At 71.7% G+C, this 23,970-nt stretch overlaps 5 protein-coding genes across 5 annotated transcripts; 3 read left to right on the top strand and 2 right to left on the bottom strand.

Moving 5' to 3' along the window:
* Nucleotides 1-23: 23 nt before the first annotated feature.
* On the bottom strand, nucleotides 24-1,331 carry AURANDRAFT_1957 (hypothetical protein; the record flags this gene model as incomplete). Its single annotated transcript, XM_009035876.1, has 3 exons — nucleotides 24-521; nucleotides 581-698; nucleotides 910-1,331. Coding segments are annotated over 3 exons (1,038 nt in total), but the record flags the coding sequence as incomplete, so codon positions are not given.
* A 447-nt stretch (nucleotides 1,332-1,778) lies between these two features.
* On the top strand, nucleotides 1,779-2,636 carry AURANDRAFT_4808 (hypothetical protein; the record flags this gene model as incomplete). The annotated part of the gene is made up of 1 exon (XM_009035896.1): nucleotides 1,779-2,636. A coding segment is annotated over one exon (858 nt), but the record flags the coding sequence as incomplete, so codon positions are not given.
* Nucleotides 2,637-3,717: 1,081 nt separating this feature from the next.
* On the top strand, nucleotides 3,718-4,107 carry AURANDRAFT_21771 (hypothetical protein; the record flags this gene model as incomplete). Its single annotated transcript, XM_009036254.1, has 1 exon — nucleotides 3,718-4,107. The coding sequence occupies one exon, from the start codon at nucleotides 3,718-3,720 to the stop codon at nucleotides 4,105-4,107; it is 390 nt and encodes a 129-aa protein (XP_009034502.1).
* Nucleotides 4,108-6,705: 2,598 nt separating this feature from the next.
* On the bottom strand, nucleotides 6,706-8,238 carry AURANDRAFT_21789 (hypothetical protein; the record flags this gene model as incomplete). The annotated part of the gene is made up of 1 exon (XM_009036165.1): nucleotides 6,706-8,238. The coding sequence occupies one exon, from the start codon at nucleotides 8,236-8,238 to the stop codon at nucleotides 6,706-6,708; it is 1,533 nt and encodes a 510-aa protein (XP_009034413.1).
* A 15,395-nt stretch (nucleotides 8,239-23,633) lies between these two features.
* On the top strand, nucleotides 23,634-23,903 carry AURANDRAFT_16106 (hypothetical protein; the record flags this gene model as incomplete). The annotated part of the gene is made up of 1 exon (XM_009036255.1): nucleotides 23,634-23,903. A coding segment is annotated over one exon (270 nt), but the record flags the coding sequence as incomplete, so codon positions are not given.
* Between the last annotated feature and the right edge of the window lie 67 nt (nucleotides 23,904-23,970).

The raw sequence follows: 23,970 nt of genomic DNA, 5'->3' as shown, positions 1-23,970 counted from the left end.
CACGCCTACGCGCGCGCGTTGGCTCCGGAGCCGTATCCCGCCGCGACGACGTTGGCCTGCACCTCCTCGTCGGCGGCGGCGGTCGAGGCGCCCTTGGTCATGACGCCCTCGTAGAAGATGCCGACGGCGTCCCTGGCGTTGTCTCCGCCGACGCCGAGCACGATCGCGCCCTCCTTCCGCATGGGCCGGTAGCCGTCGTGCGGCTTTGGCCCGGCCGACGCGGGCGGCGGCCGCGGGCCGTCGTACATGGACCGGAGGCGACCGGCGGTGGCGTCGCCGCCGAGGATCGCCATCGAGCCGCGCCGGCCCTTGACCAGCGCGGTGACGAACTCGTGGGCCAGCGGCTCGTTGGAGGCCGTCGAGACGTTGCCGCCGTAGTACATGCCGTTTTCGAGGTCGATGCCGACCCACGGGCCCTCCCCCGAGCCCGCGTTGCCCTGCCACGAGGCGTTCCCAAAGTAGACCGCCTCCATGGTGCCGTCGCCGTCGTCCAAGTCGTCGGTCTCCGCGTTGCCGTAGTCCTGCGGGAGGGGCGCGACCGTCGCGGGCGACCAAAAAGACGACGGCGCGGGGACGCCACGAAGCAGCAGCCGTCGTTGAAGCGCGTGCCCGAGGTGACCATGTAGATCGTCTCCTCGTCGTCGCCCGTCGCGACGCCCCGGGTCGCGTCGTTGCGGTACCCGTCGCACTCCTCGAACCTGTGTGGAATTCAACCGCTGGTTTGGGTGGTCCTGACCAAACTTCAGAATTCTCTAGCTCGGTCAAATCGAAGTCGATTCGGCTGATTTTTGGACGAATCGATTGCTCTCGTCGAGTTCTCGAAGCACGGCAGAAGAGCTCGCGTCGAAACTGTCGAATATGCGCACATTGAAGTCGGGTTGAAGATTTGAATTCCACGCAGCCTCGAACCAGGCGCCGTACGCGCGGTGCGCGCCGCCCATGACGATGGGGTGCTTGCGCGCGTCCACGGGGGTGGCCGGCAGCTGGCGCGGGCACGGGTGGTCCCTGCCGTAGCTCGCCGCGCTCGCGGGCGCCGGGGCCAGGTGGTTCGCCATGGGGCTCTGGTCGTAGATGCGCCGCACGACGCAGGTGCTCGCGCCGGCGCAGAAGGCGTCCTGCGCCGCGGCGTCCGCGTAGCCCGCGGCGGTCACGGAGACGTTGGCGGTCGCGCCGTTCGCCCGCATCAGCTCGTAGAGCGGACCGCGGTACGACGCGTAGAGGGAGCGCACCGTCGAGTGGGCGGCCACGCAGGGCGTGCCGGCGCGGCCGTAGATGTCGCAGGGCCGCGACGCCGCGACGCCGCCCGCGTCGAGTGCGGCGAGAGCCGCGACGCTGCCCGCGTCGAGTGCGACGAGAGCCGCGACGGCCAGCAGATGTATTCTCATGCTGTCTTCCTCGGGCTGCCCTAGGTATTTGAGGTTCGTGTTGACGACGCTGTTGCAGCCGCGGCCGGTCACGTCGGTGGTGCGGCTAATGCTGAAGGTTAATTTTCCTTGCTACCCCGAGACGAAACGTCTGGACGGTCGTGTTGGCGTCGCGCGGGCGGGCTGGTTGGCCGACGCGCGGAGCGGCGGGGCGGCGGACGCTCGCGGCCTCCTCGACGTCTACCGCCCCGCCGGGAGCTTCCACCGACGCGCGGCCGCGGCGCCGCTCGCTGTTGGGCTGCCCGCCTTGGGACCTGATCGGCCGGCGCCATGCTCGGCGAGAAGTACCACGACGAGCACGACCAATTCGACCACCTCCACGTGTCGTCGCGGTCCGTGGCCTTCGACGAGGAGTACACGCTGGGCCAGGAGCTGGGCACGGGCGCGATGTCCGTCGTGCGCATGGCCGAGCACAAGCACAGCGGGCGGCGGCTCGCGGTCAAGTGCATCGCCAAGGAGCCGCTGAACCTGGACGACGAGGCGGCCCTGCTCCAGGAGGTGAACATCCTGCAGAAGCTGGACCACCCGAACATCGTGAAGCTGCACGCGTTCTTCGACGAGCCGACGATGTTCTATCTGGTGATGGACCTCATCGAGGGCGGCGAGCTCTTCGAGCGCATCGCCCAGAAGGAGTTCTACAGCGAGAAGGAGGCGCGGGACCTGATCCTGATCCTGCTCCAGACGATCAAGTACTGCCACGACCTGGGCATCGTGCACCGCGACCTCAAGCCCGAGAACTTGCTGTGCGTGTCGTACGACGACGACTCGTCGATCAAGCTCTGCGACTTCGGGTTCGCGGCGAAGCTCACGGGCACGCGGAGCCTCCACCAGCTCTGCGGCACGCCGGGCTACGTCGCGCCGGAGATCCTGAACCGCCAGCCCTACGGCAAGGAGGTCGACATGTGGTCCATCGGCGTGCTGACGTACATTTTGCTCGGCGGCTACCCGCCCTTCTACGACGACGACCACGAGCAGCTCTACGAGCGCATCAAGGCCGGCGTCTACGAGTTCCACGACGACTTCTGGTGCAAGATCTCCTACGAGGCCAAGGACTTCATCAACGCGCTCCTCACCGTGGACCCGGACGCGCGCGGCGCGGCGAGCGACGTGCTCCAGCACCCCTGGATCATCCAGGACGGCGAGAACATCAAGGGCACGTCCCTCCAGTCGAACCTGAAGGAGCTCAAGCAGTTCCAGGCGAAGAAGCGCTTCAAGGCCGCGGCCAAGGCCGTCATCGCGACGCACCGGATCAAGCTCGCGTTCGGCATCGGCGGCGGCAACAACAACCCGTCCAAGGCGCTCATGGCGGGCTTCAACGACATCTACGAGATCGGCCGCGAGCTCGGCACGGGCGCGTTGTCCATCGTCAAGCAGTGCACGCACCGGAGCAGCCGCGAGTCCTACGCGTGCAAGTGCGTCAAGAAGCACCAGCCGAACCCCGCGTGGAATTCAAATCTTCAACCCGACTTCAATGTGCGCATATGCGACAGTTTCGACGCAAGCTCTTCGACTGTGCTTCGAGAACTCGACGAGAGCAATCGATTCGTCCAAAAATCAGCCGAATCGACGTCGATTTGACCGAGCTAGAGAATTCTGAAGTTTGGTCGGGACCACCCAAACCGGTGGTTGGAATCCACGCAGGCTGAATTTGGAGGACCGCGAGAGCCTGCTCGCGGAGGCCCAGCTCATGAAGGAGCTGGACCACCCGAACATCGTCAAGCTCCACGGCGTCTACGACGAGAAGCAGTCCTACTACCTCGTCATGGACCTGATCCAGGGCGGCGAGCTCTTCGACCGCATCGTCAAGAAGGAGTTCTACAGCGAGAAGGAGGCGCGGGACAAGGGTGATTCAACGTCGCTTCAACGTGAATGTTCCGCGCGCGCGCGTTCTGGGAAAAGCATGCACGCTTCGAGACCGTTCCGAGAGATGATCGCTCGTCCAAGAATCAGCCGAAACGAGTGGAAAACGGCCGAGAGAGGAGCCTTTGAAGTTGGGAATTTCGCACTCTTGTCCTGCCCAGGCGAGAAGGAGGCGCGGGACCTGATCCTCGTGCTGCTGCGCATCCTGCTCTACCTCCACAAGGACTGCATGATCGTGCACCGCGACATCAAGCCGGAGAACCTGCTCTGCGTCTCGGAGAACGACGACACGGACATCAAGCTCTGCGACTTCGGCTTCGCGGCGCGGCTCGACAAGGAGAACCCGGAGGCGTGCCTGACGCACCTCTGCGGCACGCCGGGCTACGTCGCGCCGGAGATCCTGAAGCGCGTGTCCTACGGCGCCGCCGTGGACATGTGGTCCGTGGGCGTGCTCACGTACATCCTCCTCGGCGGCTACCCGCCGTTCTACGACGACGACCAGAACCGGCTCTACGCGAAGATCAAGAGCGGCAACTACGAGTTCCACGAGGACTACTGGGGCGGCGTGTCCAAGGAGGGCAAGGACCTCATCATGAAGCTGCTCACGGTCAACCCGTCGGACCGCATCACCGCGGAGCAGGCGCTCGGCCACCCGTGGATCGTCTCCGACGACGAGGCGCTCAAGGGGTCGGACCTCGGCGTCAACCTGCGCGCCTTCAAGCGCTACAACGCCAAGCGCAAGTTCAAATCCGCGGGCAAGGCCCTCATCGCCGCGCGGCGGCTGTCGCTGGCCATGCGGCCGGACCCCGCGGTCCGCCGCTGAGGCGCGCGCGCGCGCGCCCTCCCTCCCCGCCGCGTCATAGGAACCTCTCGCTTACGGCGGCTTCCGGAGCGTGCGCGCCGGCGGGTGGTAGCCGCGGGGCACGCCGAGGGGGCCCGCGTTCCACTTGCCGACGCCCACGGTCCGCGGCGGCTCGGGCTTGAAGACCGCGCGCCCGAGCGCGCGCCCGTCGGCGTCCGTGTGGGCCCTCGGGCCCTCGAGGCTCGAGAGCCGGGGCGCCGTCGGCGCGTGGTAGTCCGCGCGGCCGGCGTAGCTCGAGCCGGCCTGCGTCCGCGGGTCCGCGTCGCCGGAGAAGCACTTCGCGTGATAATGAAACCGCAACTTTCTCCCGTCCCTGACCATGACGGGTTGGCCCTTGTAGACGGGCTTCCTGCAGGCCCGGCAGGTCACGGTGCGGTTGATGGGCGTCGGACCTACCGGGAACGTTCGAACAAGTGCGCGCGCGTTGCGGGCTCGCCGCCGGACTCCTGGGAACGTTCGAAACGGCGCTCCGAACGAGTGCGCGGGCGTTGCGGGCTCGCCGCCGGACACCGTCGCGGACCGGACAGCTCCCAGTAGGCGTCGCCCGCGCGCAGGTTCGCGCCGGTGACGGCGGTCATGGTTGACCACTTGGGCAGCCCTCAGGGGAGGCCCGGGCCCATAAGGTCGGGTTCAAGGTAGTCGTTGATGTTCGGTTGCTGCCTGCGTGCAAGAGCATGGCATGTCATAGCGCGACGGGCTGCATGGCGCGGGCTAGCGCTGAGAGCACTCGGCTCGCGCCGAACGCCGCGTGAGTGACCGGCTCCGCTGGGACGCAGCGCAACGTACATGGTCCGGCTGGTCGCGTGGCTCCTCGGCGCGTGGCTCCTCGGCGCGTGGCGCGCGGCGGCCTGCGTGGAGCACGCCGTCGTCGTCGCCTGGCATTACGGCGCGGACAACGAGAGCCAGGCGCTCATGCGCCGCATCCTCGCGCAGCAGGTCGAGGCGCGCGACCGCTACCTCGGGCCGCGGTCCCTCTTCCTCGTCGTCGAGAACGACGCGGCGGACGCGAGCCGCGAGACCGTCGAGGCCGCGGGCTGTGTGGGAATCAAATCTTCAAACCGACTTCAATGTGCGCGTATTCGAATGTTTCGACACGAGCACTTCCGCCGTGCTTCGAGAACTCGCTGAGAGCAATCGATTCGTCCAAAAATCAGCCGAATCGACTTCGATGTGACCGAGCTAGAGAATTCTGAAGTTTGGCCCCGACGTCCCAGCTCACTGGTTGATTTGCACACAGGCCGCGGGGCTCGCGTACGCGCGCAACGGCGACTACCCGGCCTTCGGGTTCGAGCTCGGCGCGTGGCGCTGGGCGATGCGGCGCGCGCTGCCCGGCGCCGGCCTCTGCGCCGACGCCGTCGTCTACCTCACGCAGGACAGCCTCGTCCTGAACCGGCCGCCGCTCGCGTACCCGCCGCCGCCGTCGCTCAACGCGACGCGCATCTACGCCTTCGACGGGTCGAAGCAGCTGCTGGGCGTGCCCCACGGCGAGCGCCACTGGATCCCCGAGGCCGCCGCGGCCTTCGCGTCGGTCGCCGGCGCGCCGGACGCGGCGATCTCGCCCGGGAAGGCCTTCGCGGGCTGCTTCGGCCCGAACGTCGTCGGCACCTACGCGGCCTGGGTCGCGCTCGAGGCGCGCGGCTTCTTCGACATGATGCGCGTGCGCACGAAGCTCGACGAGCAGCGCTCCGAGCGCGTCCTGGGCCTCTTCCTCGAGCGCGACGCGGCGTCGCGGGACCGGTCGTCCATCGGCGGCGACTACCTCCGCGCGCAGCGCCCGTCGCGGGCGTCGCTCGCAGGGCAGGACAAGAGAGCGAAATTCCCAACTTCAAAGGCTCTGATCTCGGCCGTTTTCCACTCGTTTCGGCTGATTTTTGGACGAGCGATCATCTCTTAGAACGGTCTCGAAGCATGCATGCTTTTTCCGTAACGCGCGCGCGCGGAACACTCACGTTGAAGCAACGTTTAATCACCCTTGTCCTGACCAGGTCGCTCGCGGACCTGCCCTTCCGCAAGATCATGGGCCACAAGGCGCGGTCCCGGGAGCGGTGGCACGCGCGGTGAGTCGGCGGCGAACACGCGGGCGTTACGAGGCGCCCGCCTAGAAGGCGCGGGCGCCGGCCCTGCGGCCCGCGGCGACGGCCGGCTCCGGCGCGCGGAGCGGGAGCGTCGTCTCGTCGTCGCCGTCGCGGAACGCGGGCCGCGCGGCCGCGTCGAGGCGCGTCGAGGCGCGTCGGCGTGCTCGACTCGACGGCGAAGCCCAGCAGATGGACGTCGCGGGCGCGGCATCTCGAGCGGCCGGGCTCGAGTGGCGACGTCGCCGCGCTCCAGGAGCGCGAGCCCGACGGACGTCGCGGTTGTGTGTGGTGTGGTCTTAGGGGTGTGGGCGGGGTGAGGGGGGGGAGGCGACCGGCGGGTGAGCTTGAAGTCGCTATGGGCCTCGCGCTGCACGAGCTTAGCAGGGCTGGACAACGACCAGGGGGTTCTCCATGTCGCTGACGTGCTTTTGGCGTGAGAGATCATCCATGGCCCGGCGCGTTCGAGCGGCGCACCCCGAGGGCCTTACCAGTCGCCCCCCGCGCCGCCGGAGCCGGCGATCATGTCGCGGCGGTTCGCGTTGAGGCGCCGCGCGTCCTTGTCGCGCTTCGGGCAGTCCGTGATGCGGTGGCCGAGGCCGCCGCAGAACGCGCAGCCCTTCGCGTCGCCCGCGAGGCGGTTCGCGTCGGGCTCGTCGAGGACCTGGAGCACGGGCGGCACGCGCTGCTTCGCCTCCACCAGCAGATGCTTGAGGTCCAACAGGCTCGACGGCTCGACGGTCTTGTTGATGAACGTCGTCGCGACGCCCGTCTTGCCGCAGCGGCCCGTGCGGCCGATGCGGTGCACGTAGTTCTCGATCTCCGCGGGCATGTCGAAGTTGATGACGTGCTGGATGTCCGGAAAGTCCAGCCCCTTGGCCGCGACGTCCGTGGCCACGAGCACGTCCTTGGCGCCGCGCTTGAACGCGTCGATCGCGCCGTTGCGCTCGCCCTGGTCCTTGCCGCCGTGGATCGACACGGCCTCGACGCCTTTTAACAGTAAATACTCGTGGATGTCGTCGACGTCGCCCTTGCGCTCGCAGAAGATGACGACGGGCGGCGCCGTCTTCTGCAGGCACTCGAGGAGGTAGACGATGCGCGCCTCGAGCTTGACGTACTCGACCTCCTGGATCACGTCGAGGTTCGCCGCGCCCGCGCGGCTCACGTTGACGAGCACGGAGCGCACGAGGGCGCCCCGCGCGAAGTCCTGGAACTTCTGGGGCATCGTCGCGGAGAAGAGCAGCGTCTGCCGCTGGGCCTCGAAGTGGTTCATGACCTTGTGCACCTCCTCGTCGAAGCCGAGGTCGAGCATGCGGTCGCCCTCGTCGAGGCAGAAGTAGGAGCAGCGGCCCAGGCGCACCTGGCGCGACTCGAGGAAGTCCTTGAGCCGCCCGGGCGTCGCGACGACGGCGTGGACGCCCCGGCGCCGCAGGTCGTCGAGCTGCGGGCCCTTGGGCTCGCCGCCGATGCAGCACGCGGACCGCAGCACGTCGCCCCGCCGCCCGCCGGCGCCGCGCAGGCGCGCCATGAAGAAGTCGACGACCTCCCAGGTCTGGCGCGCGAGCTCGCGCGAGGGACATAAGACGAGGCCGACGGGGCCCTCGCCGGCCCGCAGCGGCGACCGCCGCTCCGCCTCGAGCGCGCGCACGATGAGGGGCACGCTGAAGGCCACGGTCTTGCCCGAGCCCGTGAAGGCGATGCCGATCATGTCGCGGCCCGCGAGCGCGACGGGCATGCCCTGGACCTGGATGGGCGTCGGCCGCGTGATCCGCTTCTCGCCGAGCGCGTCCAGCAGGTCCCGCTCGAGGCCCATGCCCGCGAAGGACTTGATGGGCGCCGGCACGTCGTCGCCGTCGACGAGGATGCACCACTTCCGGCGCAGCTTGTCCGCGTCGGCCTCGGACATGGCGTCGCGCGGCCGCCAGTCGACGCGGAGCGACTCCGTGAAGCGCGCGTCCGTGGCGATCTCCGCCGCGGACTGGAGCGCGTTCGTCTGCACGCGGCTCGCCTCGCTGAGCATGCGCCGCTCCTCGGCCTCCTGGCGCGTCGTCGCCGCGGCCGCCGCGCCGAGCTCCGCCTCGGCGTCCCGGAGCGCCGCCGCGTCCGCGAGGAGCGTCCGCGGCGCCGCGGGGGCCTCGGGCGCCGGCGCGCCGCCGCCGCCGCCGTCGTCGTCGTCGTCGGAGCCCGACTCGGCGCCCGCGGCGGCGCGGCGCGCCCGCGACGCCTCGAGCTGCGCCGCGCGCCGCTCCTTGAGGGGCACCCAGGCGTCGCCGCCGGAAACGCCGTCCTCGCCGCCCTCGACGGGCTCGCCGTTCACCGTCCAGCAGTTGTGGAAGTCGCTCCAGACCCGCTCCTCGACGACGCGCCGGCGCTTGCGAGGCTGGTCGGCCATATCGCGAGGCGCCGCAGAGGCCGTCCTTGACGTCTCCTTGACGTCTCCTTGACTGCATCGGCGACTTGCCACAGGCGCAAGACGATGCGCGCGCCTCTGGCCGCCCTCGCAGCGACCGCAGCACTCACTATCGCAACCGCCGACGACGTGCGACTCCGCCGCGTCGCCGACGGTCTGGTCCGCGTCACACTCTCCTGCGCGGGCGCCGCCCGCGGCGGGTGCGACCTGCCGGCCTGGGCCTGCGACGGCGACCGGCCAGCGACCGACGCGCGCGTCGTCAGCGCCGTGACGCACGGGCGCTGGGACTTTGAGGCCTGGGGCGACGGCGGGCTGCCCGCCGGGGGCTTCGACGCCGTGCGGCGCGGCGGCGGCGCGCCCGCGTGGCGCGTCGACGTATCGGAGCGGTTGAGGGGGTCGACGTGGGACGGCTTCCGCGCGCGGTGCGCGCCCAACGCGACGGCGCGGTCGCCGGCCGCCGCGGCGCTGCTGGCGGAGGCGACGTACGCGTCCGTCGGCGCGGCCTACGCCGCGGGCGGCGCCCGCGCGACCGCGGACCTCGTCGTCGCCGAGGCGGCCGCGGTGCGCGTCTTCGGCGGCGCCGTCGACGGCGCGCGCCCGCGGCGCGCGGCGGTCCTCGTGGCGCAGCACGTCGCGGCCCGGGACCGGTCGCGGGGCGCCCTGGTGTACCGCGTGGCCGCGCGCGACGCCGGCGACGTCGTCCTGTCCGCGGTGATCCCGAAGGCGCTGTCGCCGCGGCTCGCGGCGTCGACGCTCGCCGTCGGCGGCGCCGCGCGGCCGCTGCTCGGCGCGCCGGGCGTCGTCCTGGTCCTCGCGGACGGCGCCGAGGGCCTCGTCGCCGGCGCGCACGCGCTCGAGGTGGCGCTGTATCTGGAGGCGGGCGAAGAGGCGACGGTCTCGGTCGCGTACGAGGCGTCGCTGCCGGCCTTCGACGAGTGGCCGCCGGACCAGTACCGGGGCCTCGACGTGGGCCCCGCGGCGGCCTTCTACGGCGACGGTGCCGCGTCCTACGGCGACGCGGTCCTCGTCGCCCTCCCGGAGACGGACCTGTCGATGCCGTTCAACGTCGCCACGCTCCAGTCGACGCTCGTCGCCTTCTTCGTCGGCTCCGTCGCCGCGGGGCTCGCCCGGCGGAGCTCGACGCCGCGGCGCTAAGGTGTGCGAACCCCCTACCTTAGATGCCCGGGTGCGCGAGGAGCCGCCGGCACGCGGCGTCGACGTCGAGCGACGCCGCGGCGCACAGCGCGGCCGCGGCGCCGTCGTCGAGCCAGCGGAGCCGCGCGAGGGCCGCGTCGCCCTTGAGGTCGGCGACGTGTGCGAGCTTCGGGTCGCCGGCCGCCGCGGCCTGGAGCCCCGCGAAGAGGATGTCGCGCATTGTGATGCGCTTGTCGCGCGCCTTGAGCGTCTCCGGCCGCGCGGCGTCGGCCGCCGCGGACGCGAGCGCGTCGAGGAACGTCGGCCCGGCGACGAACTCGCCGAAGAGCTGGACCTTGGGCCGGAGCGTGAAGACGCGGTGGTAGACGCCCGGCCGCATGAGGAAGAAGTCGCCCGCGTCGAGGAGCGCCAAACGCGCGGACGGCAGCTCCGCGAACGCGGCCCAGGGGAAGTCCGCGTCGTGGTCGCCGTCGTCGCCGAGGCCGGCGGCCGCGTCGCCGTCGGCCATGGACCACGTGAGGAGCAGCTGCTGGCCCGCGAGGACCTTGATCCACGTCGCCGTGCCGTAGTTGTCGCGGTGCTGCGACGTGAGCGCGCCGGCCTGCATGAGCGCGAGCTTGGGCCGGAAGACCTCGCGCTTGCCCTTCTCCGCGAGCTTCCCGAGCCAGGACGCGTCCGCGAACCAGGGCGGCGGCGCGATGCGCCGCGACCCGTTCAGGAACGACGGCTTCCACTCCGTGACCTTGTTCGCGCCCGCGCCCGCGGCGATGCACGCGCGCAGCGCGGTTTCGTCGCCGGCCGCGTAGGCGGCGTCGCTCCGCGCCGCGGCCCTGGCGAACGCGCCAAAGTCGACGGAGTTCGACGACTTGTCGAGGTCGCGCCACGACTTGTCGTCGCCGCCGCCGGACGGCGCAAAGAGCGTCGACATCTGCGACGCGGCCCGGAGCGCCTCCATGACCGCGCCGCCGCCGCGCCGCCGGCCCTCGGCCTCGAGCGACGCGCCGAGGTCGCCGACGGCCCAGGTGCCGGGCCGGAACTTGTAGACGCAGTCGCGGGGCCGATTCCGGAGCAGCGCCGCGAGGTCGCCTGGGCAGGAAAAGGGTGATTCAACGTCGCTCCAACGTGAGTGTTCCGCGCGCGCGCGTTCCGGGAAAAGCATCCACGCGTCGAGAACGTTCCGAGAGGTGATCGCTCGTCCAAAAATCAGCCGAAACGAGTGGAAAACGACCGAGATAGGAGCCTTTGAAGTTGGGAATGTCGCACTCTTGTCCTGCCCTGGAGGTCGCCGAGGCTCTTGGGCTCGCGGGGCTCGTAGCCGACCCAGACGTCCGCGCCGCGCGGCGACGCGTCCGCGGCCGCGAGGAACGCCGCCTCCTCGCCGTGGGCCGCGAGCACGCGGCTCCGCAGCACCTTCCGGCAGTCGCCGTGGTCGCGCGCGCGGAGCGGTTTTCGCGGCGCCGGCGCGGGCTTCCTCGCGGGCTGCTTCGCCGCCGCCGCGCCGTCGGCCTTCGCCGCGGGCGGCTTCGCCGCCGCGCCCTTCTTCGGCGCGCCCTTGGGCGCCTTCGCCGGCGCGCCCTTGGGCGCCGCCTCCCGCTTCGCCCGGGGCTTCTTCGCCGGCGGCGGCGGCGCGCCGCCGTCCGCCGCGACGTCCGCGACAACTTTCCGCTTCGGCGCGGTCTTCGGGCGCCGCGGCGGCGGCGGGAGGCTCGCGAGGTCCCGGAAGCACGCCGCCGGCGCGACGAGCGCGCCCGCGTGGACCTCGAGGCGCCGCAGCGCGCCGAAGACCTGCTTCCGGTCCGACGGGCCCGGCTTCCGCGGCAGCGGCACGTTGCCCGCGCCGTCGACCTCGGCCGCGGCGGCCGCGGCCGCGGCGCCGACGCGCGCGCCGTCGACGAAGAAGACCGTGCGGCCCGCGGCGCCGTGCGCGACGATCTCGTAGAGCCCGTCCGCGCGCCGCGGCGCCACGTCGAGGAGATCGCACGGCGGCGCGCACGGGAACCACTCGTCGCGCGCCCACACTCCTAAAAGCTGGCGCCCGCCCTCGTGGAGCACGCAGACGTGGGCGTCCTTCGACGCGCCGCCGTAGGTCGCGACCATCCACCGCGCGATGCCCGCCTTGCGCGGGTTCGCGTCGCGAAACGGCGCGCCGACGACCGCGACGGTGTACCTCGCGCCGAGGTCCAGCGGCGGGGCGAAGCGCAGCACGTCGCGGTCGCCGGCGAAGAGCGCGCGGTCGTCGCCCAGCGACGCGCCGGCGAGCTCGCCGCGCGGGCCGTCGGGCGCGTCGACCCAGGCGCCCGCGACCGCCACGGGCGCCGCGCAGCCGCGCCGCGCCTTGCCCGCGTGCTCGGGCAGCACGACCGCGTAGGTCGGCACGGGCTTCTCCGCGTTGGTGACGGGCTTGTCCTTGGCCATCGGTCTTTTTTATGGTGAGCGGTCTCGATCACTCGTGAGCACCCATCGACTTTGAATCGCTTGAAGAGTTTTTGCAGTTTTCAACAGAAACCGCCGAGTTCGCGGAGAGCGACCGGCGCATGGAACTTGAGGCTGCCTTCCAGCCTAACCACGACGGCATGGAACCTTGAGTTGGCTGCCTTCCGCGCGAAGGCACAGCCCGATCGCAATGGGCAATGGGAGGAGCAAGGTGCAGGACGCGAGCTGTAGCTTCGAGGAGGACGGAGAGGACGAGCCCGTCGCTTTGAGGAGGACGGCGCCGGAGGTCCCTCTGCCGCCCGTCCGACAGCCCAACCCGCCCGGCCCGAGGTGGCTCGCCCCGCTCACGGCCCCGCTCACGGCCCCGCCCGTCGACGTGCCGAGGCCGGCGGCGAACGGCGCGCGCGCGGAGGGGACGCGCGGCGCCGAGGGCGCCGCGGCGGCGAACGGCGCGCGCGAGGGGACGCGCGGCGCCGAGGGCGTCGAGCCGGCGGCCGGCGCGCGCGCGGAGGGGGCGCGTGGCGCCGAGGGCGTCGAGCCGGCGGCCGGCGCGCGCGCGGAGGGGGCGCGCGGCGCCGAGGGCGTCGCGGCGGCGGCGGTGCCCCGCCTGGCGCGGCGCGCGTCTGAAACCTTCCGGCGGAGCCTCTCGCGGCTGCCGTCGATGCGCCACAGGGACCCGGCGGACCTGGGCACGTACTACCGGCAGGTCGCGGAGCGCCTCGTGCCCGAGAGCACGGTGAACCGGGCGGCGAAGCTGCGTCTCTACCGGCCCGGCCACCGCGCGACGACCAACCCGCCGCTCGAGGACGGCGAGGCGACGAGCGGCGCGCTGCGGCTCCTCGTCGACAAGTTCCGCGGCGAGCTGGAGTACGATTTGGACATGGTCGGCGACTACCGGAATTTGGGCCTCTTCCTCGTCTACTTCCTGCTGCTGCTCACGGTCCTCGCGCTCCAGCGCCAGGTCGGCGTCGGCCCGCTGCGGCGGCAGTACGCGTCCGTCTACCGGTCATTCCTCGGCCTCGAGACGGGCGTGACCTACGACGCGTCCATGGAGGCGAACGCCGTCGTGGAGCACTGGGACGCCGCCGTGGACCACGTCCGCGACGTCGTCATGCCGCGCATCTTCGACGACTCGGTCCAGTGCGGCGACGGCCGCTGCGTCGCGCCCGACGAGTTCCCGTCCTGGGCCGGCGCGGCCGACGGGCGGCGCTTCCCGGGCTGCGAGGCCGACTGCGGCGCGGCGCCGACGTCCCCCGTGACCGTCCGCTTCTTCGACGCCTGGAAGCTCAAGCGCGCCGTCGCCCTCGTCAAGGCGCTCGCGCGCGAGGACTACGTCTTCGGCATCGCGCCCAAGTCCTGGGGCGTCCTCGACGACGACGGCGCGCTCGACCGCGCGCCCGCGGCGGGCTGGAACGTGTGCCACCGCGCCGACACGCAGCACGGCCACTTCGACCGCGTGTGCGTCTTCGACGGCGACGTCGACATCGGCGGCCTGCCCTACCGGACGGCGGAGCTCGACGTCGACGGGGCCCTCTTCGGCGGCGACAAGGTCCTGGACCTCTACAGCGGGGACTGGGAGCTCCGCATCGCCTTCGCGAACTTCACGTGGCCCCACCCCGCGTCGGGGGAGCAGATCCGCGTCGCGACGCCCGCGGTCCGCGGCGCTTTATGCGCGAGCGACGGCGACGGCGTCGAGACGTGCGAGTCGTGGGACCCGTGCCCCGAGCCCGCGGACGGCTCCCGGTGCACGTGCGAGGTCGTCGACAACGACCGCGTCTGCTTCGGCGACGACCTCTACGACGGCTTCGACGCGACGACGATGACCTGGCGCGACGGCCGCCTCTCCTACGACGCGCGGCGCGGCGACGGCGGCGGCACCGACGACGACCCGGTCGCGCGCCTCGTGGCCACGGACCCGGAGCGCGCCGTCTACCACCGGAGCGCGTCCCTCGGCGCCATCGCGGACTGGTGGAAGCTGCCCCCGCGCCTCGACGGCGACCTGACCGAGCGGCGCTTCTGGACGGACCGCGGCGCGCCCCCGGGGCTCGGCGGCGCGAACGCGACGGCCTGGAGCGGCGCGTGCGAGACCTACGACGTGCTGCTGCTCGACTCCTACGCGTCCGGGCCCCTCGTCCGTTGGGCCGACAACGACACCCTCGTCGTCTGGGCGCTCCCGCGCGAGGCCGCGCCGCTGGCCGCGGCCGCGTCGCAGGCGGACATCCGCGCCGCCAAGGCCGCGGCCCGCCGCGCGTACGAGGTCCGCTGGGGCGACGACTCCGAGAGCGGCTGCTCGTCCCAATCCCTCCTCCTCTGCGCCGACCGCCAGTACGTCTTCAACATCGAGGGCGGCGGCGACGAATCGGTCGAAGCCGGGGGTCGGTACGCCTACGCGCTCGTCAAGCGGTCGACGGGCGAGGCCGAGTTCCGCGGCTCGAACCACTGGTCGACGCCGGCCCCCGACGACGACGCGGCCAACTGCGAGGGGGCCGTCTCCTACAACAACCCGTGGTGGTGCATCGACAACCACAAGGCCAACTGCCTCTGGGACGCGACGAGAGAGCCCAAGGGCTGGAGCTGCGACCCCATGCTCCAGTACAACGACACGTGGTTCGACGACCACGCGCTCGACTTCTGGTTCGACGAGAACCTCCGTTCTAGTTACTGCGCGGTCCCCCGGACCTGCGACGACCACAAGAACGGCTTCGAGGGGCCCCAGGCCAAATTGTACGGCTGCACCTACGCCCAGTACGCCGAGCGCCTCGCGGAGGAGGCGACGTCTTCGCCGACGGCCGGGCCGACGCCCGCGCCGACGCCGGCGTTCTCGCGGGCGCCCCTCACCCCGTCCGCGGAGCGCGTCGCCTGCGCGTTCACCCACGGCGCCTGCGCGGGCTGGGCCCTCCACGCCGGGGCGAGCGACGGCGACCTCCCCTTCGACTGGACCGTCGGCGTGGCGGGATCGGCGACGGGCCCCGGCGCGAACGCGATCGCCGACGGCGCGGCGAACCTGCGGTCCTACGTCTACACCGAGGCCAGCGGCACGACCCCGCCGGGCGACGACTTCCTGATGCGGTCGCCCCCCTTCCTCCTCGACGGGCCCGCGACGCTCTCGTTCGAGTACAGCATGTTCGGCCTCCGCGCGGGCCGCCTCGAGGTCCAGGCGCTGCGGAACGTCACCGGCGCCGCGAACTGGACGTCGGCCTGGGCCGCCGCCCACGACCAGGGCGAGCGCTGGCACGCCGCGCGCGTCGACCTCGACGCGGACGTCGTCGGCCTGCGCTGGGTCGCGACGACCTACCAGTGGATGGGCGACCTCGCCGTCGACTCCGTCGCGCTCGTCGGCGGCCCGCGCGACGACGGCGAGGAGGCCTGCGTCCGCGTCGAGCTCCTCTCCCGCGACGAGGGCTGGCGCGGCGCGGCCTACGAGCTCCGCGACGCGGCCGGCGCGACGATCGCCTCCGGGACGAACGACTTTTTGACGGAGGCCTACTACGCGCTCGCGGGAGGCGGCCTCCTGCAGGAGGCGGTCGACGACGTCTGCCTCGGCGACGGCTGCTACGCCTTCGAGACCTACGGCGGCGTCTCCGACCCGCGGTCCTCGGCCGCGAGCCTCGACCAGATCATCGACGGCGGCGAGTACGCGCTCGCGGCGCCCGTCGTCGGCGCCGCGCCGACGCTCATCTTCGTCGACGGCGGCCGGGCCTCCGTCGACGACGGCTCGCGCTGCGCGTCGGTCGCCGACGGCGCGGCGTCGGACGCGTCGGACTTCTGGGACGCGGCGACGACGCCGGAGGAGGCCTCGCCCTGCGACGACGGCGCGGACGTCGTCGTCTGGACCTTCGACAGTTTCGGCGACGGCTGGTCCGGCGCCGTCCTGTCGCTGACGCGCCTGGACGCCGCCGGGAACGTGACCTTCCCCGGCCCGTACTACGCGGCCACGACGACGCGCGCGTGCCTCCCGGTCGACAGCTGCTGGGCCGTCGACGTCTCCGACGACTGGTACGCCTACGAGGTCTTCTGGGGGCTCTACCGCCGCGGCGACGGCTTCGGCGACGACTTCTTCGGCGGCGCCGTGCTCGAGGGCGGCGCGCCCTTTGGAGGCGCCGCGATCCGCGTCTCCGCCGCCGGCGCGCTCTCCGCCGCCGGCGACTGCGCCGAGGCGGCGGAGGACGAGGAGGACGACGACGGGGCCGCCGCCGCCGTGCGGTGCTACACGTCGTGGCGCGTCCTCGCGGCGGACGCGACCGCGCCGGCCGACGGGCCGTACTGGGTCCTCGAGCCCGGCGCCGTCGCGACGTGCGCGCGGGGCGAGACGGGCTGCGTCGGCGCCGAGTTCGCCTGGCCCGCGGCCGGCGTCGCGGAGTACTTCGCGCACGTGGAGTGGTACGGGGACCTGGAGGCGACGTGGCCCGCGTCGTTCGTCGGCGTCGGCGCCTGCCGGTCCGACGTGAGCGACGCCTACGTCGTCCACGACGACATGGACGACTACTGGGCCTGCGCGAGCTTCCTCGGCGGCGAGGACCAGGTCGCGGCCTTCCGCCAGCCGAGCTGGTGCCTGAGCTGCGACGGCGACCTCTGCAACGCGCGGAACGCGTCCGGTACGCCCGAGGGCTACGCGAACGCGTTCGACGCGACGCCGGACGCGCTCTACGCGGCCGCGTTCTGGCGCCTCGACGACGAGGGCACGCGGGACAGCGTCGTGGAAGCCGCGCCCCTGTCGAGCGAGACCTGCGACGCCCTGCGCCACGGCGACGGCACCTGCGACCTGGACCTGAACCTCCTGGGGTGCGACTACGACGGCGGCGACTGCTGCGACGACGCGCGCGGCGGCTGCCACGCTCCCTGGTACGCCAGGGACGCGGCCTCGGACCCCCTCGGCGCGACCTTCGCCCACTTCGCGATGACGACGGGCGACGGCCGCGTCCACGCGACCGTGCCCTCCGCGCTCCGCGAGGCCGTGCTCGACCGCCTCGCGCTCGACCGCGTGCCGCGGTCGTCGCTGGGCAACGCGAGCCTCGTCGCCGAGGCCCGCGAGGCGTCCAAGGTCCTCGTGCCGTCCCTGGCATGCCCCGAGTGCGACCCGACGACGGGCGGCGACGCCGAGGCCGGCGACGGCGCCGGCCGCCGCCGCGCGGTCAACTTCACCGTCGCCGGCGAAGACGTCGACATGTTCCCCGACCTGCCGGAGGCCCTGCCCCGCATCCGCTGCCTCTCGACGCCGAACGTCGTCCTCTACGGCATCCTGATGACGCAGCGGCGCGCGACGCTCGACCGCTGCCCCGCGAACCGCGTCGGCGACGACCAGGGCAGCACAAGAGAGCGAAATTCCCAACTTCAAAGGCTCCGATCTCGGCCATTTTCCACTCGTTTCGGCTGATTTTGGGACGAGCGATCATCTCTCGGAACGGTCTCGAAGCGTGGATGTGTTTTCCGTAACGCGAGCGCGCGGAACACTCACGTTGAAACGACGTTGAATCACTCTTGTGCTGCCCAGGCGACGACGGCGCGTTCGCGTCGACGCTCCGCGACGCCATCGGCGAGAGCTGCCAGGCGACGGCGCCGGAGTCCCTGGAGGACGACGACGACGGCGACAGCGACGGGAGCGACCGGTCGCCCTTCGGCTACGACGCGACCTTCAACCCCGAGAGCGGCTTCTACCGGGCGACGAACGTCGGATCGACGGCCTACGAGCTCTTCTCGGAGGAGACGGGCCTGCGCGCGGCCGCGTCCCGCGGCCGCGACGGCTTTCGAGAGCTTTCGACCGGGGAAACGAAGGACACTCGTCACCGGCGCATCTCGTAGGCCCGTGCCCTTCGAATTCCGCATGGGCGCCGCGCACGACGCGACCGTCCGGGGCGGCGCGGGCTTCTTCGGGGCGGAGGATCGCTTCCCGCGCGACTTTCCGATCTTTATCGCGACGGACGCGAACGCGTCCCGCGCGTACCAGATCTTCGACCAGGCCGTCGAGGGCGGCTACTTCGACAAGTCGACGGCCGAGGCGAAGTTCCAGATCCTGGCGTTTAACCCGGAGCTCGAGATCTTCGCCCTCCTGACCGCGACCGTCGCGCCGGACCCCGCGGGCTCGCTCTCGTACGACGTCGACCTCGTGCTCGTCGACGTGAACTACTACCAGACGGGCCTCGACTACGTCCGCGTCATCCTGGAGTTCTTGCTCGTCGCCGCGGGCTGCGGCCTCGTCTTCGTCGAGGTCGTCGAGATCGGCGTGACCGTCGAGAAGACCGGGTCCGCGCGCCGCTACGTGTCGGACCTCAAGAACCTCATCGACCTGGCGGGGTACGCCACTCAGGCCGTCCTCGTCCCCCTCTGGCTCTTCGTCATCGAGAAGTCGCGGCGCTTTGACCTCGAGGCCAAGTACGACGTCCACGACGTCCTCGCGACGGAGCGGATCTTCAAGGCGGGCCCCGACACGGGCCGCGCGCAGCGCGTCTTCGCGGACCTCGAGGCCCTCGTCGCGACGTTGGCCGCCTACGACTTCGTCGCGACGTTGGGCCTCATCCTTCTGGTGGGCCAGACCCTCAAGGCCCTCCACTTCCACCCGCGCTACGGCATCATCTCGAAGACGATCGTCAACATCGCGCACTCCATCGGCTTCTGGATCATCCTCTTCGGCATCATTCTGGCGATTTATTCCTTTCTAGGGGCCCTCCTCTTCGGCAGCGACTACGACGAATTCGCCGACATGACGAGCGCCTGCGTCACCATGCTCGCGGCTCTGTGCGGACTCTTCGAGTACGACCGGCTCCCGTCGGACGACGCCATGGCCCAGATCTTCTTCTGGTCCTACATGTTCCTGGGCTTCTTCGTGCTGTTAAATGTCTTGCTCGCCATCGTCGTCGACGGCTACAGCTCCACGACGGCCGTCAGGCGCCGCGACCCGACGGGCTTCTTCGTCCGCGCGTTCTTCCGCGGCACGGGCGCGCACCCCGCGTTCGTCCCGGCGCCGCTCCTCGTCCGCGAGCTGAAGCGCCTCGGCGCCGCCGACGCCGCCCCCCGGAGCCCGACGCACGCGCGGGTCTGGGCCGCGGCGACGCGCGCCTGGGACGACGAGGAGGCCTTCTGCGCGGGCGTCGTCGCGTGGCGGCCGGGCCCCGACGAGCGCGTCGTCGCCGTCGACGTCCTCTGCCTCACCGTCGCCCTCTGCGCCGCCGCCGCGGACCGCGCGGCGGCGGCCGCCGCGGCGGGCGGTAAAGGCGCCGACGCCGTCGACGTCTCCTTCTGGGCCGCCGCGGCCGTGAACCTCGCCGCGCGCTACGGGAGCTCGACGAGCGACCTCGACGGCGACGGCGAGACGACGCCGGACGAGGCCGAGGCCATCCGCCGGCTCCTCGAGCTCCACGGCGTCGTCGACCTCCGGGCCCTCGCGCGCGTCTCGCCCGCGCGCGCCGCGACGATCGACTGGCGCGGCATCTTCCGCCACATGTACAACTACGCGCAGGGCCACACGGACCTCGCCGTCGCGGGCCTCCTCGCGCTCGGCGCGGGCTTCGAGTACGTCGACGACGCGGCCCCGGACGACGAGCCCCCGCCGATCGACGTCCTCGTCGACTGCCGAGGCCGCCCGGACGTCGCCCGCGGAGCCAGCGAGCCGATTAATTTCATCTGCACGTACACGGGACCACCGCGACACACAAAGACGGCTTTAGCCCATGCAGAGCCCCCCGCGCGGCGGCGCGACGTCGGCGTCGTCGACGTCCGGCGCGGCCTCCGGCACGACTGGCTTCATGACGAGGTACTCCTCCTCCTCCTCCACCGCGGGCGCCGTACACGCCCCGAACCAGCCGGACCGCGCCGCCTCCGCGCAGGCGACGGACGCCTCGGCCTTGAGGAAGTCGTCGACGTCGTCGTCCGTCTTCTCCGAGAGCGACGCGCGCTTCTTCTTGTCCTTCCGCGACGACCGGCGCCGCTCCCGTTTCTCGCCCCGGTCCGCCGCCTCGCCGTCGCCGTCGCGCTTCGCCCGGGACGACGACCGCCGCTTCTCCTTCGGCGGATCGCGGCCCTTGTAGAGCAGCTCCCGGCCCTTTGCGGCGTAGTACGCGGCCACGGTCGCCGCGTCCTCGTCCTCGCCGGGCGCGTCGGCGAAGGCGACGGACTTGCGCGCCGGCGCGTCGCCGGGGTCGTCCGCGGCGCCGGGGTCGTCCGCGGCGGCGGCGTCCGCGGCGGCGGCGTCCGCGTCCTCGGCGAACGCCGCCTCCATGGCGGCGTCGACGGCCTCCTCCCGCGGCGCGTCCTCCCGCGTCGCCTTCGGCGGACGCTTCGGGAACACGCAGCAGGACGCGTAGCGCGAAAAGCGCTTGTCCCAGCGCGCCTTGCGCCGCGCCCGCTCCCGCGCGTCGAGGTCCTCCTCGTCGTCGCTCTCGTGCTCGTCGCGCAGGTCGCTGTCCCGCGTCGGCTTCTTGAACTTGGGCGGCGGCCGCTCGAGGCCGGGCTGGCCCGTCGTGTAGAGCTTCCCGCGGCCCATCTCTCAAACGACGGGCAGCATCACCAAAAGAATTAAATCAGGCTGCATCTCCCCTTCAATAACGTGGTATTTCCTCTCGGGCAGCCTCGGAGCACTACCACCCATCGAGAGCATGGCGGCGACGACGAATCCGCTCGCGGCCGAGGCCGCCCGGCCGGCCGTGCACTTCCCCAGCGGCGCGCCGGCGCCGGCCGTGCACTTCCCCAGCGACGCGCCGGCGCCGGCCGTGCACTTCCCGCCGTCGCCCGGCTTCACGACCGTGGCCTTCGAGGGCCCGCGCCTGGGCCTCTCGCTGACGCTCGTGCGGACGCCGGCGCTCGGCGGCGGCTGCTCCGTGCGCGTCGAGGCGCTCCTCGACGGGTCGCCGGCGGCGGCGGCGGGCGTGCGGCCGGGCCACTGCCTCGTCCTCGCGAACAACCGGGCCGTCGCGCCGCCGACGGACGCGTGCGGCTTCGCGGCGCTCACCGCCTCTTTGCAGCGCGCGGCGCGGCCGCTCCGCCTCGCCTTCGCGGAGCCGCCCGCCGACGAGCGCGCGCCCCTGCGCACCGTGAACCTCGCGGCGCTCTTCGCGTCCGGGCGCGCGCACCTGGGCCTCGAGCCCGCGGCCGACGGGCTCCGGGTGGAGATCATGACCTCCGCGGCCGCGGACGCGGGCGTGCGCGTCGGCGACGTCGTCGTGGGCCTCGACGGCGACTTCCGCGTCGCGCACGCGTCGCGGAGCGAGCTCAGCCGCATGTGCCACGCGCTCGCCAGGGCAGCACAAGGGTGATTCAACGTCGCTTCAACATGAGTGTTCCGCGCACACGCTTTCCGGAAAAAGCATCCACGCGTCGAGAGCGCTCCGAGAGATGATCGCTCGTCCAAAAATTAGCCGAAACGAGTGGAAACCGGCCGAGCTAGGAGCCTTTGAAGTTGGGAATTTCGCTCTCTTGTCCTGCCCAGGCGCTCGCGCGGTCCAAGAGCCGCCTGCCGTCCGCGGCGACGGGCGAGTTCGACGCCGCGCGCGACTACTGGGCCGCCGTCCGCGACGCGCGGGCCGTCGACCTCGTCCTCTGCGACCGCGCCTGGGTCGCGCCCCTGCGCGCGGGCGCGGCGCTCGGCCACGCGGGCGACAACGGCCTCGACGGCGCGTGGGACGGCCCGCTGCCGCCGCTGCCGGGCCTCGCGGACCTGCCGTCGACGCCCGAGGCCGACGGCCACGGCGCGGCCGACGAGCTCGACGCGGACGCCGTGCGCCAGAGCGGCGTCGGCCTCGTCGTCGCCGACGTCGAGACGGGCGAGGCCAAGACCGTGCGCTACGAGACGACGGCGACGGACCGCGCCGTCGCGTCGTTCCTCGCGAAGCGGAAGCGCGCGCCCGCCGCCGACGCCGGCGCGTCGCTCGACCGGGACGCGCTCGTCGCCATCTCGACCTTCAAGCGCCTGCTCGTCGCGGGGCTGCCCGTGCTGAAGCACGGCCGCAACGGCGAGCGGCGCGAGATCGTGCTTCGCCCCACCAAGCACTTCGACGGCGTCCGGTGGGCGTCGCGGCGCGGCCAGGCCGCGGGCACGTGCCTCTTCGCGGAGATGGCGTCCGTGGACCCGGCCGTGGAGCCCCACGTCGAGCCGCCGACCATGGCCGCGGACATCGCGCCCGTGCTGAAGCGCAACTGCCGCCCCGCGGAGCTCGCGCGGTCGTTCTCGCTCCGGCTGAAATCCGGCGGCGACCGCGCGGCCCTCGACTTCACGGCGCCGTCGAAGGAGTACTACGCGCTGCTCACCGACGGCCTCAACGGCGTGCTCCTGCGGCCGGACAAGATCGTCAGGCACGAGGCGAAGCGGGACAGGCTCGTCGACGTGCTCCGCGCCGAGGCCGAGCGCGAGGCGCGCGCCGCGCGGCTGCGCATGCTCCGGCCGGACTACTGGTGCGCGGCGGCGAGAGCCTGGTGCGCGACGACGGCCGACGACGCGCGCCTGTCCGTGTCCGAGCTCGCGGGCACGCGCCACACCATCCGGCGCGCGCGGAGCGTGCGCGCGGCGTCGCGCGCGAAGCTGTCGACGCAGCAGCTCCACTCGTACGCGCAGTCCCAGCGGCGCCTCGAGCATTTGCACGGCCTCGTCCACCTCTACGACGACAAGCACATCCCCCACGACCACGTCCACCGCTACCCGCTCGCCGAGGGCACGTACTGCGAGCTGCTCTTCAACGCGAACCTGTCCTACGGGAGCTCGCAGCCCGACGTCGACGTCGCGCCCCTCGTCGCGGTGCTCGAGGCCAAGTTCACGGAGGGCTGCTACGTCAAGTGCCGCGTGGTCACGTACAAAAAGGAGCAGACGGCCGCGGCGCTCGCCGCGGACGACGTCGAGGCCGGCGGCACGTACGCGCTCCGCTACGTCGACGGCCCCTTCGACCTCGACGACGACGAGGCGCTGTCCTGTGCCGAAACCAACCACTGGTTTGGGTGGTCCTGACCAAACTTGAGAATTCTCTAGCTCGGTCAAATCAAAGTCGATTCGGCTGATTTTTGGACGGATCGATCGCTCTCGTCGAGTTCTCGAAGCCCAGCCGAAGAGCTTGTGTCAAAACATTCGAATACGCTCACATTGAAGTCGGGTTGAAGATTTGGTTTCGGCACAGGCGCTGTCCGAGGCGGAGAAGGCGCGCTTCCAATGCGACGCCGACGGCAAACCCTTCGGCGACGACGAGGGCTGCCCGCTCGAGTTCAAGGACGTGCGGCGCGCGCACGTCGTCGTCGACTACCGGGACCTGCCCGCGAACTACTGGCCCGCGTTCATCGTGCTCGTGTCCGTCGTCGAGCTCGGCTTCTTCTTCTACTACGGCTCGAAAGCGGAGACGGGCATCTCCATGGCCGAGCCCGTCGGCGGCCCCGAGGACCTGTGGTTCCGCGTCTTCGAGCCCTTCTCGAAGGCGTCGGACCGGTGCGGCCGCGTGCGGCCCGGGTACCGCGTCTGGTCCTACTCGCTCGTGCACCGGGGCCTCCAGCACGTCCTCTTCAACACGGTGATCCAGTGCATCTTCGGCATCCCCATGGAGATGGTCCACGGCACGCGGACGCTGTTCCTGACGTACTACATGGGCGTCACGCTCGGTGCGTTGTTCGCGGCCGCGTGGGTGCCCTACGGGTCGCTCGTGGGCGCGTCGGGCGGCGTCTACTGCCTCATGGGCGTCCACATGGGCAACCTCGCCCTGAACTGGCGCCGCATGCACCGGGGCCTGCTCAACAACTGGCGGCGGCTGGGCATCTACGCGTTCCTGCTGGGCATCGACTTCGCGCAGT

Source organism: Aureococcus anophagefferens, assembly GCF_000186865.1.
Source record: "Aureococcus anophagefferens unplaced genomic scaffold AURANscaffold_4, whole genome shotgun sequence".
Taxonomy (NCBI): Eukaryota; class Pelagophyceae; order Pelagomonadales; family Pelagomonadaceae; genus Aureococcus; species Aureococcus anophagefferens.
This window is presented reverse-complemented; position numbering and strand designations above follow the sequence as displayed.